The 25,079-nt window shown below is 47.7% G+C and overlaps 2 protein-coding genes across 4 annotated transcripts in view; both read left to right on the top strand.

Annotated features, from left to right (window-relative positions):
- The first annotated feature begins 570 nt into the window (after nt 1-570).
- LOC119978473 (protein SSUH2 homolog) lies at nt 571-2,055 on the top strand. The gene is made up of 2 exons (XM_038820133.1): nt 571-687; nt 906-2,055. The coding sequence occupies exons 1-2, from the start codon at nt 683-685 to the stop codon at nt 1,951-1,953; spliced, it is 1,053 nt and encodes a 350-aa protein (XP_038676061.1). The 5' UTR covers nt 571-682; the 3' UTR covers nt 1,954-2,055.
- Nucleotides 2,056-5,016: 2,961 nt separating this feature from the next.
- LOC119978406 (zonadhesin-like) overlaps nt 5,017-25,079 on the top strand; it is a 95,583-nt gene continuing 75,520 nt past the window's right edge. For 2 of the 3 annotated variants that reach the window (XM_038820033.1, XM_038820034.1), the window contains exon 1: nt 5,017-5,124. The gene's annotated coding sequence lies outside the window, so the exon portion shown is untranslated. The remainder of the gene's footprint in view (nt 5,125-25,079) is intronic. The other variant, XM_038820031.1, reaches the window with a different exon arrangement.

Here is a 25,079-nt window from a genome sequence, read left to right as displayed (position 1 = left end):
TTGACCCAATCCAATCACCACCTGCCATCGGGCAGAGCACCGACCCTTTTGGCCAATTCGTTGGCCATCAGCCAAATCAGTTAAATCAAAACATCACTGACCTCTCCTGCTGTATCCAGCCTCTCCTTGAATTTAAAGACACAGACCATTGCTTCTGCTTGAGTCAAAGATAGACGCTGCATTAAAGTCATAGGTCCATTACTCATCCATGGATCAAAACTGTAACAGCAAAATAAAACAAAAGGGAAAATAAGGGAATAAACAGGAAACAAACAGGAGGTTCCTTTAAAATCCTGTCAGATTGTTCATTTTAGTTATTTCGATGAATTTCCAGATTCTTACTCACTCTTTGTTCCCTGCTCGACTGATGGTCTTGCTGTGTCCAAGATGGACCTGAAAGCAGACTCTGGCACCCATCACTGGGCAGATTGGGGACTTGGAATTGCAGCCACTGGTTAACATGTAGAGTAACAAACAGTGCGACCAACATCATCACAGTGCCAACATGATGTCATCCTGTGTCGTAGATGATGAATTGCGTGACATCATAATCTGCTGAGCCTGCACAGTCTGAGGACCACTGTGTTCCCAGTCAGTACAAAAGATGCTTTGCGTTCTTTTGGGGCCGAGATATGCCAGAGAATCTTCCAAAATGTTCGGAAGTGCTTGATGACTGGGAGAAATGTGGTAAGGACAAAGAACAGCCTATCCCAAGACGACTATTTAGCATTGACGCATTGAATGGAAGTTAACTAAGCTAATGAGGGTGGATGTAATAGAAGGAAAATGGTGATAGAGGGAGATGAAGAGGGTTGGGATGCCCATGGAGAGTAGAAATGTTAGCAATGATTGGCTTATTTCCATGCTGTGGACTTGCTGTAACCAATCTGTTTTCCTCTTTAAAGGATATTCAGGTGGTCAGAGGACTCCCATAACGAAAAGGAGCCCAATGATTCGACCTGTGGAGATCCTCATGATTGGACCTATATTCCTGCGCCAAGAGTGGTTAAAAAGCCCACCAGCTCTGAGCTACAGAACCCTGTGGAAGTAGTAACACCAGATGTCCTGAGTGAGGAGGAAGTAAGGAGAACCTTGAAGGCCTGGGTGAGAAGAAGGCTACGCTATAAAAATGAATTGGTTCGAAAGATGGAGATTACGGAAATCAGGCCATCAATAATATTTTACTATGTTCTGGACACCTTCGTTGAACAAAGGGCTTTGAAGTTCTCCTACCAGGAAAACCCAGTCATGGGAACTGCACTCCCACCCAACAGAAAATTGAAAGCCTGGGAGGTGCAATGCTTTCCTGTCAAGTACTTTCAAGATGAAATCAAGTATTTCCACATGCCCAACAGTGACAAGAAAGGGATATGTAACAGCTGCTATGGGCGAGGCCTCGTCCTTTGTGCGAGATGCTGGGGCTCGGGTGAAATTGACTGCCGGAAGGTATCTTCTCCCGAGAGGAGTGGGATGATGAGCCTGTGCCCAGAGTGCACGGGGAACAACACAGCTGACTGCGAGAAATGTTCAGCCATCGGCCACATTCCGTGCCTCCGGTGCAGTGGCAAGGGCAGGGTTTGGTACTTCACCAACCTGAAGGTGGAGTATCTGACCCACCACAGATACAAGCTGATCGCTGACGAAGACTTCCCCACTTCGGCGGTGCAAAAGGCCCATGGGCTGGTCATACACGAGCACACTGCCGAGTTACTCACACCCATCAGCACCTGCAGGGAGGAGGAGGTCAACCTGGCATCTCAGCACCTGGTGGAGGAGTCACACTTTGCCTGGCCCGATTCGCGAATTCTCCGGCAGAAGCACAAACTGATGGCTATCCCAGTCACTAAGGTCTTCTTTAACTGGGAAGACCTGAGCGGCCGCTTCTGGATCTATGGCACCAAGCGGCAGGTTTATTTCAAGAACTACCCTCTGAAGAAAACTTGCTGGCCTTAAACGTGGGGGATCAACAAACCAAGGCTTCTTACATGGCTCTCCCATATGCAAAGGACAATGAGACTGGCAAATAAAAAGGAAATGCAAAGGGGTCACCATGTACATGTGTTTTCGATGTGGTCTACTTTCTGATAGTAAAGGAGAGATTGGAATTTGGAATGGATCAGGTTGAGGGTGCCCACATTATAGCTCACCTTACATTCTGGTTGCCTTCTTTGAATGTTATTGGCTCAGAGCTTTGGGAAAGGGATCCTCAGGCAGGGGATGATGAAGACCCTGGCAGTGTGTCTGTATTGGCAAGGGATCCTCGATGTGCACCAGGATTTGCAGGTGATCCCCAGAAATGTGACCTTCTTCACAGGAGATCCCGGGACAATGTGAGGATTATTAATGATATCCGGAAGTGTGTCTGAATCTGATCTGTCTGTGTGCTGCAAACTGAATCAATCCAGTTAGGAGATTGTTCAGCCCAGGCCTGCAGATGTGCAGAAGATTAGACAGATTTGAATGAGAGTGTATTTTGTTATGTTTGGAGTTTGTTTATCTAGAACACAGAACAGGGATCGAAAGTGCTCCATGAAATTCCACTTGGAAAGTACGTAGACAAAGCATGGTCAGCATTAGAGGGTGGTTTGAGTTCATGGGGCAAGATAGATCAGAAACAAAATTGTACTGAAGCTGCTTTCATACATATGATATTTTGTATTCTATTTTGTATTTTGTACGTGTGTGTCTCACAAATAATACCAATCCTTGCAGAAAGAATCCCGGTGCATTGCCAAGGCAACATCTTCCTTTAGTGAAAGGATGAGCTGATGTTATCACATGCTGGTATGGCTAGCAGCACAACAAAGAGTGGCTACCCCAATGGCAATTGGCTAGATTTTGCCATGGTAATGGTGGTGAGACTATCAGCAGTCCACCATTGCCAAAACTGGCGGCAACACAGGAGTCTGCACACATCCAGTCACGTGGAAACCTGTATGAATCAGTCAGTGATTTTGCACTTCTCCAGGAGGGTGTGCTGTTGAAGCAACTCCCAATCCAGATTACAATCTATGGGAAATCAATTGAATTGACAGGAACTAGTACACTTACATTATTAGTCTCAAACAATTTATATTCATATATCACATTCAGCAAAGTAAACCATTTCAAGGCGCTTACAAAAACCCTTGACAAGGTCACATCTTGTTGAATGAGCCTAACACTGCTAAATAGCCACTCCCTGCCCAGACAGCTCATTTGATGTTTGCTGAATGCCAAATCTTCCTATAACGAGTAAAATCCATATCATTCTGAAAATGTACTTTTTAAAGTATCTTTACTTGGTTTCTATTTTAATCTAATAATCATCATTTATTTTGACAGCTGAGAATTTGTTCAAGGTTTTAATGGCACAATGGGCAATGTACCTACCCCTGGCCCAGAAGTCCACTTCAGAACTTGACGGCCACAGGATTGTTCATAATGCGGCCAAAGAGTTAGATGATCAGCTTGTAAATGCTTCCAATTCGCCTGATGGCAGCAGGTGAGAGTGGGAGAGTCTCCTGCATTGGCCAGTCATCCTACTGAAGCCAACTGCAGTACTTCACCAAGCTTAACCATAGAGCAATCCAATGGGAGTCCATGGTCACCGACACCCTCTTCGGCCATGGAACCCGAAGGAGGATCTGAGAATTTAAATTTAAAATGGAGGGTCAAGTGGAAGTGGTTTTAAGCTCGTGGCCTGAGGTGGCTGTCAGTGTGATTGGCTGTCCTCCAGCTTGCTGACATCATTGCTGCTATCCCACTTTCTCCAGATTGAACCATGAACGTGGGTAGAGTAGGATGGGGGAGGGGTATAAGCCCAACAGAGAGATTGCCTGGTCTTTGTGAGCAGCTTTCTCCGAGGGTAGAGATAAGAACCATTTGCTTTGTCATTGACTGCAACATTCAGCCCAATAAACTGTGCTTCTGATTCTCATACAGGTGTGGTTTTTTTGCCATTAACAAGCTTCATGACAGTGGCTGTGTTGGTTTTCTATGTATCTCAAATAACATGTAAAGAAAGTGGACCTGTCCGAAAATTACCAACACCCCACCCCAGCTCCTATCCTCCACGACCTGCTTGGGTTCTATTTTTCTATTCTTTGAACATGATCTGAAGTTAAAGGAGACCTGCGTCTAATATTATCCTGTCTAATATTCAACCTTGGCCTGTGCTTAAGCTTGTGCATTTAACCGCACCCACATTTTTAGCCATTTACTCAGTTTCTCAGCCTTTGTTTCTGTGAAACAGGTTTGGTTCATGGCACAGTAATTAGACTAATGTTTATCCCCACCCTAAATTACCCCTTGATCTGTTCTCCATATCATTGAATCATAGAATCCCTACAATGCAGAAGGAGGCAATTCGGGCCCATCAATTCTGCACCGATTCTCTGAAAGAGTACCCCAACTAGGCCCACTCCCTCACCGCATCCCCGTAACCTCATCTAACCTTTGGGCACGAAGGGACAATTTCGCACGGCCAATTCACCTAACCTGCACAGCTTTGGACTGTGAGAGGCAACAAGAGCACCCAGAGGAAACCCACACAGATACGGGGAGAAAGTGCAAACTCCACATAGACAGTCATCCAAGTCTGGAATGAACCAAGGTCCCTGGCGCTTTGAGGCAGTAGTGTTAACAATTATGCCACTGTGCCCATATGTAGGAAAGATAAAGCACTCCCTCGCCCTCGCATTTACTCTCACAAAAAGTGCTTAAAAAACAAGATCGACTTTTTAAATCATCTTAAAATCAGAGAGTGATGCTATTGATGGGGGAGGGTGAATCACATGTGAGAATGGTTATCATGAAGCTGGAGGCACAACAGCCACAGGGACTGAGGAACACAGCAAAGGCACGACCCCATTGTTAGCAGAAGAGGACGGATTCTTCTAGGGGTGCTCTCCTCCTGCTGCAGAGGTCACCTGACAGACATCACTCCCAGAAAACATTGCAGGGCATCCATTGCCAGCTGCTGACCTCACAATGCCACACATACATGAAGTGAATCACAATGAGGCCACAGCAACACCCCACAGATCATTGTGTTAGCTCCTTGAAACCTACTCCTCGATAGTTTTGAAGCAGCATTTACCCAACCGCTCCCGATAGTTCCAGCCTGATCTGCTTCTTTTTCCAGTAAGAATGTTTCAATCTATTCTTGTTTATATGACCGGGTTAAATGTGATGCTGTTGCTTTTTTCTCTCCTGCTTTCTACTACAGTGAATTTGGTATTCATTCAAGTGGCAGAGTGAATGATGGGGAATAGGCAAGGTGTCGTTCAGGCACAGGAGATTCCAGGTTGAGGTGGGGTGGGGGAGAACATGGTAATGTTACAGATTAATGTTCCCTCTATACATGTCCCAGAAAGCACTCCTAACATTTGACCACAACATCCTTCTCCGTTGTCCAGTTAATGGGACTGTACTCACCTTGTCAAATTCCTTTAATCTAAAAATCTTCTCTTCCACTTCTGCACGAATACTCTGGAACTCCACGGAATCTATCCTTATTACCCCTACCTATTTCTCAGCTACATGCTGGCCTTCGCCAACATCATCCAAAAACAGTTTTGGATTTTTCGTTCAAAGCCCAGGACTGGATACAGTAAGAAGTCTTACAACACCAGGTTAAAGTCCAACAGGTTTGTTTCAAACACGAACTTTCGGAGCGCAGCTCTTTCCTCAGGTGAATGGCGAGGTATGTTCCAGAAACATTTATATAGACAAAGTCAGAGATGCTGGACAATGCTTGGAATGCGAGCATTTGCAGGTAATCAAATCATTACAGATCCAGGGAGAGGGATAATCACAGGTTAAAGAGGTGTGAATTGTCTCAAGCCAGAACAGTTGGTGGGATTTTGCAAGTCCAGGCCAGATGGTGGGGGGTGGATGTAATGCGACATGAATCCAAGATCCCTGTTGAGGCCGCACTCATGCGTGTGGAACTTAGCTACAAGTTTTTGCTCGGCAATTCTGCGTTGTCGCGTGTCCTGAAGACCGCCTTGGAGAACGCTTACCCGGAGATCAGAGGCTGAATGCCCTTGACTGCTGAAGTGTTCCCCGACTGGAAGGGAACATTCCTGCCTGGTGATTGTCGCACGATGCCCGTTCATTCGTTGTCGCAGTGTCTGCATGGTCTCGCCAATGTACCACGCTTCAGGACATCCTTTCCTGCAGCGTAAGAGGTAGACTACATTGGTCGAGTCGCACGAGTATGTGCCGCGTACCTGGTGGGTGGTGTTTCCACGTGTAATGGTGGTATCCAAGTCGATGATCTGGCATGTCTTGCAGAGATTGCCCTGGCAGGGTTGTGTGGTGTCGTGGTCGCTGTTCTGAAGGCTGGGTAATTTGCTGCAAACAATGGTTTGTTTGAGGTTGCGCGGTTGTTTGAAGGCCAGTAGTGGGGGTGTGGGGATGACCTTGGCAAGATGTTCATCTTCATTGATGATGTGTTGAAGGCTGCGAAGAAGATGTCGTAGTTTCTCCGCCCCAGGAAAGTACTGGACGACGAAGGGTACTCTGTCAGTGGTGTCCCGTGTTTGTCTTCTGAGGAGGTCGGTGCGGTTTTTTTGCTGTGGCGCGTTGGAACTGTCGATCGATGAGTCGAGCGCCATATCCCGTTCGTACGACAGCATCTTTCAGCATCTGTAGGTGTCTGTTACTCTCCTCCTCGTCTGAGCAGATCCTGTGTATATGGAGGGCTTGTCCATAGGGGATGGCTTCTTTAATGTGTTTCGGGTGAAAGCTGGAGAAGTGGAGCATCGTAAGGTTGTCTGTGGGCTTGCGGTAAAGCAAAGTGCTAAGGTGACCGTCCTTGATGGAGATGAGTGTGTCCAAGAATGCAACAGAATTTGGAGAATAGTCCATGGTGAGTCTGATGGTGGGATGGAATTCTTACTGTGCACACCCCAGTCCAACACCGGCATCTCCACATCAGGACTAGATGAGCAGAGATTTCTTCCAATTAAATAATGGGAAGACTGAAGTCATCGAGATCCAAACTCCATTCCTTAGACATCGCCTCCCTCTCACTCTCCTTGACAATTGTCTGCGTCTGAGCCAGACACTTTAGATTTGGGTTTATTGTCACATGTACTTAGGTACAGTGAAAAGTATTGTTCTGTGCACAGTCCAGACAGATCGTTCCATAAATGAAAAAACATAGGACCTCCAATTGGTACACATATGAATACATAGACATAAACATCGGATGAAGTATACAGAGTGTAGTACTACTCAGTTGAGAAGATTTGCAGAGAGATCAGTTCAGTCCATAACAGGATCATTCAGGAGTCTGGTAACAGTGGGGAAGAAGCTGTTTTTCAATATGTTTGGTGCGTTCTCTCAGACTTTTGTATCTCCTGCCCGTAGGAAGAGGTTGGAAAAGAAAATAACCCAGGTGGGAGGGGTCTTTGATTATGCTGCCCACTTTTCCAAGACAGTGGGAGGTGTAGTGTGACGGGTTTAGGTACTCCAGATCTGAAAGCACTATCTAATAAACCTATTATTAAGTTAAGCCACCAAAAGAGGGAAATCTGTTTCTCTCCTAAGACTCAGAATGGCTCTCACGAGGGGAGGTTACCTTTCTGTGGCTCAAACAGCCAAACAAGCTTTCAGTTACTTTCTCATGGAAGAAGTTCAGACACGTCACTCATAACTAAAATCCCTACCTCTGCTGGTCATGGATCCTTGTCATTTAAGACTTCCTAAATGAGTTTCTAGGATCTAAAACTTATTGAGGGTATGAATACACAGATTAATTTCTTATAATAGTATTTTTATTATAAAATGCTCTCAATTTAACATACTGAATTGCAGAGTTAAAAATATAAATTGATTAACAGTGCTTAGTTATCTGTTAAGGATATAAAACAGTTAACAGTCCTTTGTTATCTGCTAAGAAACTAACTTCTCTTAAGAGAAGGCTATTTCTAAACATGGAAAATCCTAAAATATCTCATATCAATTTCTAATACATTTCTAAGAAGTTTAATGGAAACATGCTTACAAAAAACACTTGGGCCGGGATTCTCCCCTACCCGGCGGGGTGAGGGGTCCCGGAGTGTTGGAGTGGTTCCCGCTCTGCCAGCTGCCGTGAACTGCCTTTGGCACCACGCCAGCCGGGGCCGAAAGGACTTCGCCAGCTGGTGTGATTCCGCGCATGTGCCGGAGCGTCAGCGGCTGCTGACGTCACCCCGGCGCATGCGCAGGGGAGGGGGTCACTTCCGCCTCGGTGAAGAGGGCGGAATCACTCCAGACTTTCTAGAAAAAAGTCTCGGAGTGATGCCTCCCCGTGGGCCAGGCCACCGTAGGGGCACCCCTCCGGGGTCAGATCGCCCCACGCCACCCCCAGGACCCCGGCGCACGCCCACACCACCAATCCTGCCGGAGTCCTGGGGGGTGTTGCCGGCGGGAGAGACTTGTCAGTGGCGGGACTTCGGCACATTGCGGGCTCGAGAATCGATGCGGGGGGCCCGCCGACCGGCGTGGCGCGATTCCTGCCCCCGCCGAATCTCGGGTGGCGAAGAATTCGGGACACGGCGGGGGCGGGATTGACGCTGGCGCCGGGCGATTCTCCGATATGGCGAGGGGTCGGAGAATCCCGCCCCCGGTCTTTGTTTGACAAGGCAAGCTGCAGAACAGAACTTTGATCCACTCCAGCAGAAGAGAGTGAGATACCAGTTCTGCGAAAATGCCCCTCCTTCTATACATAATTTCTCCTATTTAGTGAAGGGCTTTCTTGTTACCTTGGGCGGGATTCTCCAATAATGGGGCTATGACCCCATGCCCACAAGAAAACGGGGAGGCATCACTCCGAGACTTTTTTCTAGAAAGTCTGGGGTGATTCTCCGTTTATGAGGGGGCTTGCAGGGCCTGGAGTAGGTTACTTAGCTCCGGCTGCCAATATGGGGCCCTGCACTTCTGGCCGCGGGTCCACGCATGCGCGCAGCGGCCGCCTGCGGTGCGGCCCCACGCGACTTGCCAGACCCACATAGTGGGCCGGTGCCGATGAAGTGGGCAAGCGGGCCTGCCCATCGTGGAGGCCCCCCCGGTGAAGGATGCACCAGCCCCTCACCAGGACGGCCACCGCAGCCGGGACTCCGAACTGCTGCCGGGTGGAACCATACGTGAACTACACCGGCGGGAACTCGGCCAGTTGTCCGTGGAGAATTGCCGCGAGGGCCTCTTTCAATGGCCCCCGATGGGTGCCGCGTCGACCGCATGCACACGACTGGCGGCGATTCTCTGGTCGGCGGTGAATCGAGGGAAGACGTTGCATGTCCGACGCCCCATTCTCCGCCCCTGCGCTGGGCATGAAGCGGAGTTTCGGAGAATCCCGGCCCTTATCTCTTGATGTTGGCCAATTTCCTATAGCCAAGTGGTCAGGTTTGATGTTTATCAACAATATGTATTTAATGATCTCAGTGTCTGCTTGAATGTCAGGTGTCTAAGATATATGGTTGGACAAGGAGTTGTTTGAAACATATTTCTATTTCAGTCTATTTTCAATGTGCCAAGTTTCTTAGATATATAGATGTTAAGATAGACACTATTCCGAATGGTGCTATCTTAAGTGTCAAAAGTTATATAGCTAAGGAAGAAGTTTGTTAATTTATTTTGGTTGCTATCTCAGATTGCTCTTCCCCTGGTCTAGCTTTTGGTTATATTTGCAGCAAGGTAATTTAAAGAATTTACAGGCTGTCAATTCAAGGATCTTCCTTATCCCACATTTGTCTGGAATGCCTGAATAATCCTAGGGGTCAGCTGAAGTATCTTGCAGCAAATGGTGATTTTGGAAAGACCTTTCACTGAAGTGGTTTTATTCTACTTTGAATTAAAATACTTGATCTATTAATTTCAGCTGCTTATATTTGTCCTTATTCTAAACCGAATTCTGTGGAGAGCATGATCTCCATCACAGTAGACAGAGTCAAGGGATGGGAGGCAAGTGCGTGTGATTAAGTGGGCTGTGTTCATGACTCTCTGAAGTTTCTTACAGTCTTGGGCCAAGCAGTTGCCACACCAGGGGCGGAGCTCACCGACCCCCCGCAGGGTCGCGGAATCCCGCCTCCGCCGTGGCCAGAATTCTCCGGCACCCGGGAATCGTCGGGGGCGGAAATCGTGCCCCGCCAGTTGGCGGGCCCCCCGCGGTGATTCTCCGGCCTGTGATGGGCCAAAGTCCCGCTGCTGTCAGGCTTCTCTCGCCGACGTGGTTTAAATCACCATTATGCCGGCGGGAGCAGGTGGCGCGAGCGGGCCCCGGGGTCCTGGGGGGGCCACGGGGCGATCTGACCCTGGTGGGTGCCCCCACGGTGGCCTGGCCTGCGATCGGGGCCCACCGATCGTCGGGTGGGCCTGTGTCATGGGGGCACTCTTTTTCTTCCGCCACCGCCATGGCCTCCACCATGGCGGAGGTGGAAGAGACCCCCTCCACCGCGCATGCACCGGTGGTGACGTCAGCGACCGCTGACACTCCGGCGCATGCACGGACTCACGCCGACCGGCAAAGGCCTTTCAGCCAGCCCCCACGCCGGCCGGCGCGGCGCCAAAGGCCGTTGGCGCCAGTTGGCCGAGCGGGAGCCACTCCGGCGCGGGCCTAGCCCCTAAAGGTGAGGAGAATTCTGCACCTTTGGGGAGGCCTGACGCCGGAGTGGTTGGTGCCACTCTGCTACGCCGGGACCTCCCGCCCTGATCTGGGAGAATCCTGCCCCAGGTTGTGATACAGCCAGATAGGATACTTTCTGTGGTGCATCTGTAAAAATTGGTAAGAATCAATGTGGACATGCCAAATTTCCTCATTTTCCTGAGGAAGTATAGGTGTTGTCGTGCTTTCTTGATCATTGCAGCGATGTAAGTGAACCCGGATAGATTGCTGGTGATGTGCGCACCTAGGAATTTGAAATTATCAACCATTTCCACCTCGGCACCATTGATGCTGACTCGGGTGTGTAGGATACTTTGATTCCTGAAGTCAATGACCAGCTCCTTGGTTTTGTCGACACTGAGGGAGAGATTGTTGTCGTTACACCACTCCATTAGGTTCCCTATCTTCCTCCCTCCTGTATTCTGATTCATTGTTGTTCGAGTTCTGACTCACTACGGTCATGTCAACAGCATACTTGTTGATGGAGTTGGAGCCAATTTTGCTACGCAGTCGTGTATGTACAGGGAGTATAGTAGGATGCTAAGTACGCGGCCTTGCGGGGTCCCGGTATTGAGGATTGTCATGAAGAAGGTGTTGTTATTTATTCTTATTGATTGTAGTCGGTCTATGGGTCAGAAAGTCGAGGATCCAATGGCAGAGGGAGGAGCCAAGTCCTAGATTTTGGAGTTTTGATACAAGCTTGGCTGGGATTATGGTGTTGAAGGCGGAGCTGTAGTCAATAAATAGGAGTCTGATGTAGGAGTCTCAGGAGTTTCAATCTCAGTTCACACCAAGGTGAGCTTCTGACAATGGATCCATGCCCTTGTTCATGTGGTGTTCTTTGTGTGGTTTATTTAGGATGGATTGCGTAGTGTTCCACAAAGACCACAGTCTAGCTTTTACTTCAGCAAAGCTATGATTTTATTTACACTACTAAACTGGGTTTAGAATACAATGATCAATATCATCTAACTACACTCACCTCCTGCTAATCTCACTCATTAGCATAACTTTAATCTCACCTTCTCACACTAACTGCTCTGATAACCTTTCTCGAGCTGTCTCCGGCTTACTCCTCCCATAAGGTCTAGCATCACTGCTTCTCTAGTAGTATCTGCAATTCCCTCCAGTGGCTATTCATGGTACTACATTAACCCTTGTAATGCTGATACAGAGATACATACATAGAAGATAGGAGCAGGAGGAGGCCTTTTGGCCCTTCAAGCCTACTCCGCCATTCATCACGATCATGGCTGATCATCCAACTCAATAGCTTAATCCTGCTTTATCCCCATAGCCTTTGATCCCATTCTCCCCAAGTGGTATATCAAGCCGCCTCTTGAATATATTCAAAGTTTCCGCATCAACTACTTCCTGTGGTAATGAAATCACAGGCTCACCACTCATTGTGTCAAGAAATAAGAACAAAGAAGAACAAAGAAAAATTACAGCACAGGAACAGGCCCTTCGGCCCTCCAAGCCTGTGCCAATCCAGATCCTCTATCTAAAACTGTCGCCTATTTTCTAAGGATCTGTATTCCTCTGCTCACTGCCCATTCATGTATCTGTCTAGATACATCTTAAATGACACTATTGTGCCTGCCTCTACCACCTCCGCCGGCAATGCGTTCCAGGCACCCACCACTCTCTGTGTAAAGAACGTTCCACGCATATCTCCCTTAAACTTTTCCCCTCTCACCTTGAACTCGTGACCCCTAGTAACTGAGTCCCCCATTCTGGGAAAAAGCTTCTTGCTATCCACCCTGTCTATACATCTCATGATTTGTAGACCTCAATGAGGTTCCCCCCTCAATAAGGTTCCCCCCTCAACCTCCGTCTTTCTAATGAAAATAATCCTAATCTACTCAACCTCTCTTCATAGCTAGTGCCCTCCATACCAGGCAACATCCTGGTCAACCTCCTCTGCACCTTCTCCAAAGCATCCACATCTTTTTGGTAATGTGGTGACCAGAACTGTATGCAGTATTCCAAATGTGGCCAAACCAAAGTCTTATGCAACTGTAGCATGACCTGCCAACTCTTGTACTCAATACCCCTTCCGATGAAGGAAAGCATGCCGTATGCCTTCTTGACCACTCTATCGACCTGCGCAGCCACGTTCAGGGCACAATGGACCTGAACACCCAGATTTCTCTGCACATCAATTTTCCCAGGGCTTTTTTATTTACCGTATAGTTCACTCTTGAATTGGATCTTCCAAAATGCATCACCTCACATTTGCCCGGATTGAACTCCATCTGCCATTTCTCCGCCCAACTCTCCAATCTATCTATATTCTGCTGTATTCTCTGACAGTCCCCTCCACGATCAGCTACTCCACCAATCTTAGTGTCATCTGCAAACTTGCTAATCAGACCAACTATACCTTCCTCCAGATCATTTATGTATATCACAAACAACAATGGTCCCAGCACGGATCCCTGTGGAACACCACTGGTCACAGTTCTCCATTTTGAGAATCGCCCTTCCGATACTACTCTCTGTCTCCTGTTGCCCAGCCAGTTCTTTATCCATCTAGATAGTACACCCTGGACCCCATGAGACTTCACTTTCTCCATCAGCCTACCATGGGGAACCTTATCAAATGCCTTACTGAAGTCCATGTATATGACATCTACAGCCCTTCCCTCATCAATCAACTTTGTCACTTCCTCAAAGAATTCTATTAAGTTAGTAAGACATGACCTTCCCTGCACAAAGCCATGTTTCCTATCACTGATAAGCCCATTTTCTTCCAAATGGGAATAGATCCTATCCCTCAGTATCTTCTCCAGCAGCTTCCCTACCACTGATGTCAGGCTCACCGGTCTATAATTATCTGAATTATCCTTGCTACCCTTCTTAAACAAAGGGACAACATTAGCAATTCTCCAGTCCTCCGGGACCTCACCCGTGTTGAAGGATGCTGCAAACATATCTGTTAAGGCCCCAGCTATTTCCTCTCTCACTTCCCTCAGTAACCTGGGATAGATCCCATCCGGACCTGGGGACTTGTCCACCTTAATGCCTTTTAGATTATCAACACATCCTCCCTCCTTATGCCGACTTGACCTAGAGTAATCAAATATCTACCCCAAACATCCATCATGTCCCTCTCCTCGGTGAATACCGATGCAAAGTACTCATTAAGAATCTCACCTATTTTCTCTGACTCCACGCATAACTTTCCTCCTTTGTCCTTGAGTGGGCCAACCCTTTCTCTAGTTACCCTCTTGCTCCTTATATATGAATAAAAGGCTTTGGGATTTTCCTTAACCCTGCTTGCTAAAGATATTTCATGACCCCTTATAGCCCTCTTGATTCCTCATTTCAGATTGGTCCTACATTTCCGATATTCTTCCAAAGCTTCATCTGTCTTCAGTCGCCTAGACCTTATGTATGCTTCCTTTTTCCTCTTAGCTAGTCTCGCAATTTCACCTGTCAGCCATGGTTCCCTAATCTTGCCATTTCTATCCCTCATTTTCACAGGGACATGTCTGTCCTGCACTCCAATCAACCTCTCTTTAAAAGCCTCTCACATTCAAATGTGGATTTACCTTCAAACAGCTGCTCCCAATCCACATTCCCCAGCTCCTGCCAAATTTTGACATAGTTGGCCTTCCCCCAATTTAGCACTCTTCCTTTCGGACCACTCTCGTCTTTGTCCATGAGTATTCTAAAACTTATGGAATTGTGATCACTATTCCCAAAGTAATCCTGAAACTTCAACCACCTGGCGGGCTCATTCCCCAACACCAGGTCCGGTATGGCCCCTTCCCAAGTTAGACTATTTACATATTACTATAGAAAATCCTCTTGGATGCTCTATACAAATTCTGCTCCATCTAGACCTCTGACATTAAGTGTATCCCAGTCACTGTTGGGAAAATAAAAATCTCCTATCACCAAGACCTTGTTGCTCCTACAACTTTCCATAATCTGTTTACCTATTTGTACCTCTATCTCACGCTCACTTTTGGGAGGTCTGTAGTACAGCCCCAACATTGTTACCGCACCCTTCCTATTTCTGAGCTCTGCCCATATCGCCTCACTGTTCGAGTCCTCCATAGTGCCCTCCTTCAGCACAGCTGTGATATCCTCTCTGACCAGTAATGCAACTCCTCCACCCCTTTTACCTCCCTCTCTGTCCCGCCTGAAGAATCGATATGTTGGGATATTTAGTTGCCAATCATGCCCTTCCCTCAACCAAGTCTCAGTAATAGCAATAACATCATACTCCCAGGTACTAATCCAAGCCCTAAGTTCATCTGCCTTACCTACTACACCTCTTGCATTACAACAAATGCACCTAAGACCACCAGTCCCTTTGCGTTCATCATCTGCTCCCTGCCTACTCTTCCCCTTAGTCACGCTGACTTCATGATCTAGTTCCTTACAGGCTTTAGTTACTACCTCTTTCCTGTCCACTAACCTCCTCATTTGGTTCCCACCCCCCTGCCACATTAGTTTAAACCCTCCCCAACAGCGCTAGCAACAGCACCTCCAAGGACATTGGTTCCAGTCCGGCCCAGGTGTAGACCGTCCAATTGCATCCAATTTGTAGTAGTCCCACCTCCCCCAGAACCAGTCCCAATGTCCCAAAAATCTGAACCACTCCCTCCTGCACCATCTCTCAAGCCACGCATTCAACCTGACTATTCTTTCATTTCTACTCTGACTACCACGTGGCACTGGTAGCAATCCTGAGATTACTAACTCTGAGGTCCGACTTTTTAACTTGGCTCCTAACTCCCTAAGTTCTGCTTGTCGGACCTCATCCCATTTTTTACCTACATCATTGGTGCCGATTTGCACCATGACAATTGGCTGTTCACCCTCCCCCTTCAGAATGTTCTGCAGCCGATCTGAGACATCCCTGACCCGTGCACCTGGGAGGCAACATACCGTTCGGGAGTCTTGTTTTCTACCACAGATCCGCCTATCTACTCCCCTTACAATTGAATCCCCTATAACTATAGCCCTTCCACTCTTTTCTCCGCCCTTCTGTACAGCAGAGCCAGCCACGGTGCTATGAACCTGTCTACTGCTGCCTTCCCCTGGTGAACCATCTCCCCCAACAGTATCCAAAACGGTATACCTGTTTTGGAGGGAGATGACTGCAGGGGACACCTGCACTGCCTTCCTAGTCTTTCTCTGCCTTTTGGTCACCCATTTTCTTTCTCCCTCAGCAATCCTAATCTGTGGTGTGACCAATTCACTAAACGTGCTATCCACGACCTCCTCAACATCGTGGATGCTCCAAATTGAGTCCATCCGCAGCTCCAGAGCCATCATGCGGTCTAACAAGAGCTACAGCTGGACACACTTCCCGCTCGTGAAGGAGCCAGAGACATCAGCCACGTCCCTGAGCTCCCACATTGAGCAAATGGAGCATAACACGGGTCTGAGATCTCCTGCCATTTTTAATCTTAAACTTAACTTAGTCCAACTATAATATCAAATAATAGATAAAGGAAAATAAAAAATATTGTTATCAATCACACGATAAAAAAAATAGAAATGGAAAAACCTTACCTTATCAACACACCTCAGGGAAAAGAAAAACTACTTACCAGTCACCAGCCAATCATTTACCTGCTGGCTGTGACATTATGGTTCAACTTCTGTCTACTTCTACTTGCCCTCAAGTCTCCCTCTTGACAACAGCTCCTCCACAAACCACCTTCTGGACACAGTGACCGAAATGCACTGATGCAAATTTTCCCCGCAACAGCTAATTAGCAGCCCCACTCTGCTGCCCTCTGCTGGATGCTTGCCTTCACTTGAACATGGAGGGTGTCTTGCTCAGGTACACCTTCTGGATACAGTGACCGCAATGCACTGATGCAGATTTTCGTGGCAACAGCCAACCAACAGCTCTGCTCTGCTGCCCTCTGCTGGATGTCTCCTTATCTCTGTCCGAAATAGTTTACCCTGAATCCTCAGGCTGTGACCCCTGGTTCTGTACACACCCATCATTGGTAACAACTTCCCTGCACCTACCCTGTCTAGTCCTGTTATGATAATACCACAGTTCAGACTGTAGATCTCGGGGAACCATGTGATGTGGACACCGGAATTGCAGCTTCTCCATGGGGTCTTGGTGCCTCTCTTTTTATTATCCTTCTTTTCTCCTGTTTGCATGGCACAAACCTGTCTAAACCGGGAGTTAACATTTAGGAATATGTCACTGGAAGATTTTTGGAAAAATGTTGGACAAAAAATGCCAAGGAATTCTAAGGAATCCAGAGATAAAAGGGAGCGGTCGGATGCATCAGGGTTGGAGCCGCTTTTTCAAGAGAGCGACTTGATCTTCAAGTGGTTTCTTGACCCAACACTTTCTCAGGCAATGAAAATGATGACTGTGGTCGTTATCAGAGTAATAGATGACAGATTTGACCTGTCGCAGAACTTGAGTGCTCTTGAGACCGAGCTGCAGAATACTAACAAAAGGCTCGATGAAACAGGAAAGCATCCTGAACATCAAAAATGTTGCTTCCTGGGGCAGTGAGTTAGCACTGCGGCCTCACAGCGCTGAGGTCCTAGGTTCGATCCCGGTTCTGTGTCACTGTCCATAAGACATAGGAGAAGAATTAGGCCACGTGGCCCATCGAGTCTGCTCCGCCATTCAATCATGGCTGATATTTTCTCATCCCCATTCTCCTGCCTTCTCCCCATAACCCCTGATCCCCTTATTAATCAAGAACCTATCTATCTCTGTCTTAAAGACACAGTGAATTGGCCTCCACAGTCTTCTGCGGCAAAGAGTTCCACAGATTCACCACCCTCTGGTTGAAAAAATTCCTCCTCATCTCTGTTTTAAAGGATCGTCCCTTTAGTCTGAGATAGTGTCCTCTGGTTCTATTTTTTCCTACAAATGGAAACATCCTCTCCACGTCACTCTATCCAGGCCTTGCAGTACCTTGTACGTTTCAATAAGATCCCCTCTCATCCTTCTGAACTCCAACGAGTACAGGCCCAGAGTCCTCAAACATTCCTCATACGATAAGTTCTTCATTCCAGGGATCATTCTTGTGAACCTCCTCTGGACCCTTTCCAAGGCCAGCACATCCTCCCTTAGATATGGGGCCCAAAACTGCTCACAATACTCCAGATCAGAGCCTTATTTAGCCTCAGAAGTACATCCCTGGTTTTGTATAGAGTGGAGTCCGTGTGGAGTTTGCACATTCTCCCCGTGTTGCCTGGGTTTCACCCCCACAACCCAAAGATGTGCAAGCTAGGTGGATTGACGACGCTAAATTGCCCCATAATTGGAAAAAAATGAATTGGGTACCCTAAATTTAAAAAACAAAATGTTGCTTCCTCAGCTGAATCTCGCATTCAATCCATGGAAAATCAGCTGTGTTGTTTGTCAGAAATCCTGGAAGATTTGGAGAACCGAGACCGGAGAAAGAATATCCGGGTCATTGGTCTGCCTGAAGGGGTGGAGGGTAAGGCTTCTGTTATGTTATTTGAGAGCTGGCTACCACATTTCCTCAGGCTGGATGTGAAGGTTGGGTGTTTCAATTGGAAAGGGCTCACCATATCCCTTGTGGCCTAGGGACACTTAATGTCCCAGGCCCCAAATCATTCACTTTCACAACTACAAAGACCACCAGAAAGGAGGATGGTGAGACGTGGTGGGACCTGGCTCCATGAGATGACTTCTCAGTGGCGAAACAGCTGAACGAACTGATGATGTTAGAATACAGCTCAAGGCAGCTGGGGTGAATTACACCCTGCTTTATCCTATGACTCTGAGAGTGATATCCGACAACTCTGTAAAGTCTTTCAACAATCTGACTAGTGTCCTGGCCTTTGTTATATCAATAGAAGGCAAGGACCTGGACTGTCAGTCTGCAGCTCTTTGAAATTTAACATTTGGACTTTCTCCGAAATATTGTTCTTTTGTCTGATTTTATTGGGAGGTGTTTGAGCGCTATATTGAATGTCTTATCCAAGCCTTAAGAATCTCAGGAACTTTTATTCATGGTAGATGTGCCGCTTGTTAATTATCCATCGTCTTTTTCTAATCCGTGACTTAATGATGGCAATACTGGTTTGTTTGGTAGCCTCTCTTCAAGCATGACAGAACCCAGTGGCACCATTGCCGGGAGGTGGAAGGTTTGGTCTTCATGGGTGGGTTCAAAAGGCGGGAGGAACATTTAGCTCTCATTCTCTTTTTGGCTTTTTTTCTCCTCTTTGTTGAGGAGTTTGTCTCCTAATGGTAATGATAGTATTGAAATACAACTAATGTGTTGTGATTTTTTGTATTTTTGTTCTGTTGGCATTTGTATGTTGTTAACTAAATCCTGTACTGATATAGACAGGTCTCTTATCAGAGAAAATAATGTTATAAGGACGTTTTGATGCCTTTGATGTAACTTGAGATGGGAAAGGTGTGTTTTGGCACATGCCCGAATATGGCTTGAAAATACTATCTTATATTTCTTCTGATGGATTGTGCAATGGCGGTCACTAATTTTAACTTATGTTCCTGGAATGTACGGGTATTCATCATCCTATCAGAAAGAAAAAGCTCCAGGACACAATCTAACGGCCTCGTTGCTCCCGACTCGGGACGTGATGAGTGATGTGTTGGGTACTCTGGATCTGTGGAGACTGCGTTTACCTCAGCAGTAACACATACAGGCTACCAACACTTGAAATAGTACAACACTATTTTATTAAGCTAGGAACTGTTAAACATTCTTTCACTGTGGGTCGACACTATGTTAGATTAAACTGAAGAACTAGCCCCTCTCCTAACCAGTCTATACTATCAGTACATGGTAAAGAACTGTGCTACAAGCTGTGAGCTCTGTTCTTCTTAGAGGCTGCATCCCGAATGAGCGGGAAAACTAGTGCCCTCTGGCTTTATAGTGACAGTGCCCTAACTGGTGATTGGCTGCTGTGTTGTGTGTGTTGATTGGTCTTACAGTCTGTCAATCAGTGTGTGTCTGCACCATGATATACTGATGTGTATATTATGACATCCGCCCTTTTATAAAAAAATGTGTGGTTGTGGTAATAAATAATGTGTGGTGAGAATGTTCCTAACTACGTGTGGAGTGTGAAGGCATATTTCCAAGACGATGGACATAAAAACTAAGCTATTTACATGGGAAGGTGTCTAGTGCAATGAACAGTATGCAACAAAATAGTAACTAGAGCAACATTATGTACAAACCAGTGAGTCGATTAAACAAAGCAACAAAACAATTCAGAGAGTCCATGAATTCAAAAAGTTCATAAATTTAGTCTCTGAGATGGCCGATGAATTCTGGTTGACCACCTCAAGGGTGGGTCAAGAGCCACCAGTTCAGGAACGGGCTGGACTGTGGCAGAGTGACAGGGAGCTCTGCAAAGTCCATGGCGGGGTTGTCATGATGGTGAGGCAGGACCTGAAGATCATGTGGCGAGCGCGGGATGAGACGCAGCGCTCGCCGATTGCGTCGCAGAAGAGAGCCATCCGGTAGATGAACCAGGAACGAACGGGAGGGGCCACTTGTTGGAGGACGACAGCGGTGGCAGACCAGCCACCATCTGGAAGATGGATGCGGACATTGTCATCGGGAGCCAGAGCAGGGAGATCAGTAGCACGGGAGTCATAGGCCGCTTTGTGCTGGGCACGAGACAGCTGCATCCGGCGAAGGATGGTCCAGGTCCGGGACATGGATGGACGGTACCAGTTGAGCTGGCGACATGCCAGTGGACAAGGGGGCGGAGCGGTAGGCAAGCAAGGCAAGGTAAAAATCAGAACCAGCATCCGCTGCCTTGCATAGGAGCCGTTTGACGATATGTACTCCCTTCTCTGCTTTGCAGTTGGATTGGGGGGACAGGGGACTGGACGTGACATGTGCAAAGTTGTACTGTCTGGCAAAGTTGGACCACTCTTGACTGGCGAAGCAGGGGCCTTTGTTGGACATGACCGTGAGCGGGATGCCGTGTCGATCAAAGGTTTCCTTACATGCACGAGTGACTGCAGCTGAGGTGAGGTCCTGCAACCTTCCCACCTCCGGGTAATTCGAGAAGTAATCCGTGATGAGTACATAGTCTCGGCCAAGTGCATGGAACACTATGGAACACTTCTGATGCAGAGATGATCCCAAATGGCATCCTGTTGTAGCAATATCTTCCAAAGGGGGTATTAAATGTGCAGAGTTTCCTGCTGGATTCGTTGAGCTGGATCTGCCAGAACCCCTTTGAGGCGTCTAGCTTGGTAAAAAACTTGGCGCGAGCCATCTCACAGGTGAGTTCTTCGCGCTTTGGAATGGGACAGTGCTCTCTCATAATATTGCGGTTGAGGTCCTTGGGATCAATGCATATTCTCAGTTCGCCGGAAGGTTTTTTCACGCAGACCATGGAGCTGACCCAGTCGGTCGGTTCCGTGACTCTGGAAATCACTCCTTGGTCCTGGAGGTCTTGGAGCTGCTGCTTGAGGCGGTTCTTAAGGGGTGCTGGGACCCTGCAAGGTGCGTGCACCACAGGCGTGGCATTCAGTTTCAATAAGATCTTGTAGGCGTATGGGAGCGTGCCCATGCCCTCAAAAACATCATGGTATCGGTTAATAATGGCGTTGAGCTGCACCCTAAAATCAGTGTTCTGAGAGGCATATGCGTCAGCAGGAGACAGGGAGCAAACCCTTTGGACAAGGTTCAACAGCTTGGATGCTTGCGCACCAAGCAGGGAGGCTTTGGAGGATCCCACTATTTCAAAGGGAAGGATGGCTTTAAGTGACCTGTGTGCCACTTCAAGTTGGCATGAGCCACTGGCAGCAATGGCATTGCCATTATAATCTAACAGCTGGCAGGCTGATGGCAGGATGGTTGACATGGAGGCTTTCGAGGTCAGACCGCGCAATAAGATTGGCAGAGGCGCCGGTGTCCAGGCGGAATCGGATTCGGGATCTGTTGACCATGAGGGTGGCACACCACACGCCGTCCGGATCAATGCTGTATACCGGTAGAGGCTGGACTTTTTGCTTTGGGGGCACTCTGTGTTTGGGTGTGGGCAGGTCCTTATTGCCTTGTTTTCAAACAGCAGTAGGGGAGTAGCAAATTTGGTCAACAAAAATGTTCCCTTCGAGGTGGAGAATTGTGTAAAGTACAAGGGGGTAGATATGTGATTGTTAAGGGTCTTGGACATGGAGAATCTGCCTCAATAATGATTGTGTATGGCCTGTCGAATTACTCCCACAGAATAGAGATGGACTTCTGAAGGGAAATTAACTGATCCAGAGCGCAAAATCTCGTTGAAATCGTAGAGTTTTGGGAAGCACGGTAGCATTGTGGATAGCACAATTGTTTCACAGCTCCAGGGTCCCAGGTTTGATTCTGGTTTGGGTCACTATCTGTGCGGAGTCTGCACATCCTCCCCGTGTGTGCGTGGGTTTCCCCGGGTGCTCCGGTTTCCTCCCACAGTCCAAAGATGTGCAGGTTAGGTGGATTGGCCATGATAAATTGCCCATAGTTTCCAAAATTGCCCTTAGTGTTGGATGGGATTACTGGGTTATGAGGATAGGGTGGAGGTGTTGACCTTGGGTAGGGTACTCTTTCCAAGAGCTGGTGCAGACTCGATGGGCCGAATGGCCTCTTTCTGCACGGTAAATTCTATGATAAATTTACAGTACAGAAGGATGCCATTTGGCCCATCAAGTCTACACCGGCCTTTGGAAAGAGCACCCTACCTAAACCCACACCTCCACCCTATCCCCATAACCCAGTAACCCCACCTAATCTTTTTGGACACTCAGGACAATTTATCATGGTAAATCCACCTAACCTGCACATCTTTGGACTGTGGGAGGAAACCGGAGTACCCGGAGGAAACGCACGCAGGCACGGGGAGAACGTGCAGACTCGCCACAGACAGTGACCCAACAGGGTATTGAACCTGGGACTCTGGAGCTGTGAAGAAACTGTGCTAACCACTCTGCTACCGTGCTACCCTCGCAAGGCGTGATTGGCCGGGTAAATCTTGTGAGAGTTGGACGTGGTGGCCATAGATCGTACCCTTGGTTTCCTCCTGCTCCATCGAGAGTATAATGATCTCTGATCATGCTCTTCCTAGAGTTTTTACTTGAGGCCTTGTCCCCTCGATCTAGGTCATGCCATTTTGATGCCGAACTGCTTCGGGGTAAGGCCTATACAACATATTGTAAGAAGGAGTTTGAACATTTTAATTCAAATAATTCCCCTTCAGATATGACCATCTCTATTCTGTGGGCTACCCACAAGGTTTATTACTTACAGTCAACAAAAAGTGGAGGAGAATGCTGGAAAACCAGTGCCAGTTGGAAGTGAGATTGGCTGAGGTGGAGGAGGAACAGAAGGGGAATCCTAGCAGACAGCTAGTTGAGGGAGGTTATTGCAGCTCGGGTGGCCCTTGATTTCTTGCTGACTCAGGGGTCTGAGAGGAGTCTAATGTTCGTAAAGAAAAAATTGAATGAGTTTCGGAATAAGGCAAGTGAATACTATGGGTTGGTTTCTCCGTTTCAGCGGCTAAGTGACAGCGGAGCATGTGTGGTGTTTTACGACTGAGAGATAGACGCAAACCCCAGACCGATTCCGGCATCAGTGAGAGGCTAGCACTGGCACCGACTGAAACACTTCCCATGTAGAATACGGCTGGATCCCGGGCCGCGCATGCGCATGGCTGGCGACCTGCAGCGCTCGTGCGTACAACTTTGCGCCGGCCGTGCGCAGACCCAACCTGCAATCCGCGACCCCACAGCCCATCCACTGACCCCCACCGCCACTCTGGGACTATCCCTTCTTGCCTATAACCTAGTGGGAGTAATAGGTTAATGAAAACTGAAGATATTAAGAAGGCAGAGAGGGATTTTTATTCTGAATTACATAAAAGGTGATGTGCTAACACGTATGGAGTAATTCCTATCTTCCCTCGAGCTTTGGGAGATCAAAGATTGACCCTCGCCAGGTATCAAATGATACCACCACAGGGTTTTACCGGATATCAATCAAAGGACTACACAACCAGTTCAAGTTCAAAGATGGTCTATTTACACACAAGGATTACTTCGACATGCAACACAAAGCACTCCAAGTTAAACTACACATAACAACTACAATAACCTATACTTAACTTTAGAACAACCGGTCCTATGCAGATGGACAAGGCCTTTGTCCGGATCTTGAGTGGCTGGGTGGAAGAAGTGGCTCTGTTTCTGCTGGGCTCATCCATCTGGTAGCGATTGTTGGCCTTGAACCTGTCTGTCTGGTCGTTATGCTGCACTTGGGTTGGCATAGGCCGGATCCAAGAGAGACCGAGCACATGGCTGTGTCTCTTCTTATCGCCTCTGGGATTTTGCGCTCTTTGGGGCGGTCCTTAACTGGGACCCAATAATTTGACAGGCTTCGATCACTGCCTTCGATTTTGGCCAATAAAGGGGCGGGAGCCTTGATGGTTGGGGGTGTCCTTAGCGGTCATTGACCTTGGCTGTTTGGGCTCCCTGAGTAAAGGGAGTGGCGCCGATTAGTCTGTATCTGTCTCGGTTTCTTGAGTACAGTCCTATTGTTCTGGGGAAATGGGCCATCAGAATGCAAACGAGCAGGGGTTTTGATCGAGTCTAGCTATCTGGGTTGTGTGGTAAACCACATTGTATTGTCTTGTACTGTTACATGCCTGGGCTTGTCCCTGCTGGGTCCGAACCACTGTAGTATATAATATGTGTATTGTGGTAAACTGCCATATGTAATGTGGTAAACTACTGCTTGCTGGCTCCGCCTCCCCTAGGGCTCGGTATAAAGGTGGCTGGTCTCTGCCGCTGCCTCAGTTCGGGATCCGGGGCCAGGAGGCTTTCTGTTTAGTTTATTAAAGCCTCAGTTACGTTCATCACTCGTCATCTGTTCATTGATGGCATATCAATTTAATAAACTAAACCTCTAACATGAATTCATCACTCAAGCCTGATCTCTAGGAGCTGAACCCACAGGCAGCCGATGCCACTGCAACATTCGAGCACTGGCTAAGCTGCTTCAAAGCGTACCTCGGATCCTCTACCATATACTTCAACAACCTCCAAAAGCAGCAGATCCTCAGTGGACGGGTGAGCCCGCAAGTCTTCTCATCAGGGACGTCCCCTCGTATACGGAGGCAATAATGCTGCTGAAGGGACACTATGTAAAGTCCGTAAATGAGGTATATGCTAGACACCTTCTTGCCACAAGATGACAATGCCCTGGGGAATCACTAGCAGAATTCCTGCATGCCTTGCGGGTACTCTGCCGGAACTGTGATTGCCAGGCGGTATCGGCTATCCAACATGCGGAGTTGTTGATCAGGGATGCTTATGTCACAGGCATGAAATCAAACTGCATCACCCAGCGATTGCTAGAAGTGGGTACACTCGGCCTCCCAGAGACATGGCAGCTCTCAAACCCGCTAGAGGTGGCCTTCCAGAACATGTAGGCCTACACCTCCG

The sequence above is a fragment of the Scyliorhinus canicula genome, chromosome 15 (genome assembly GCF_902713615.1).
Source record: "Scyliorhinus canicula chromosome 15, sScyCan1.1, whole genome shotgun sequence".
In the NCBI taxonomy this organism is placed as follows: Eukaryota; Metazoa; Chordata; class Chondrichthyes; order Carcharhiniformes; family Scyliorhinidae; genus Scyliorhinus; species Scyliorhinus canicula.
This window is presented reverse-complemented; position numbering and strand designations above follow the sequence as displayed.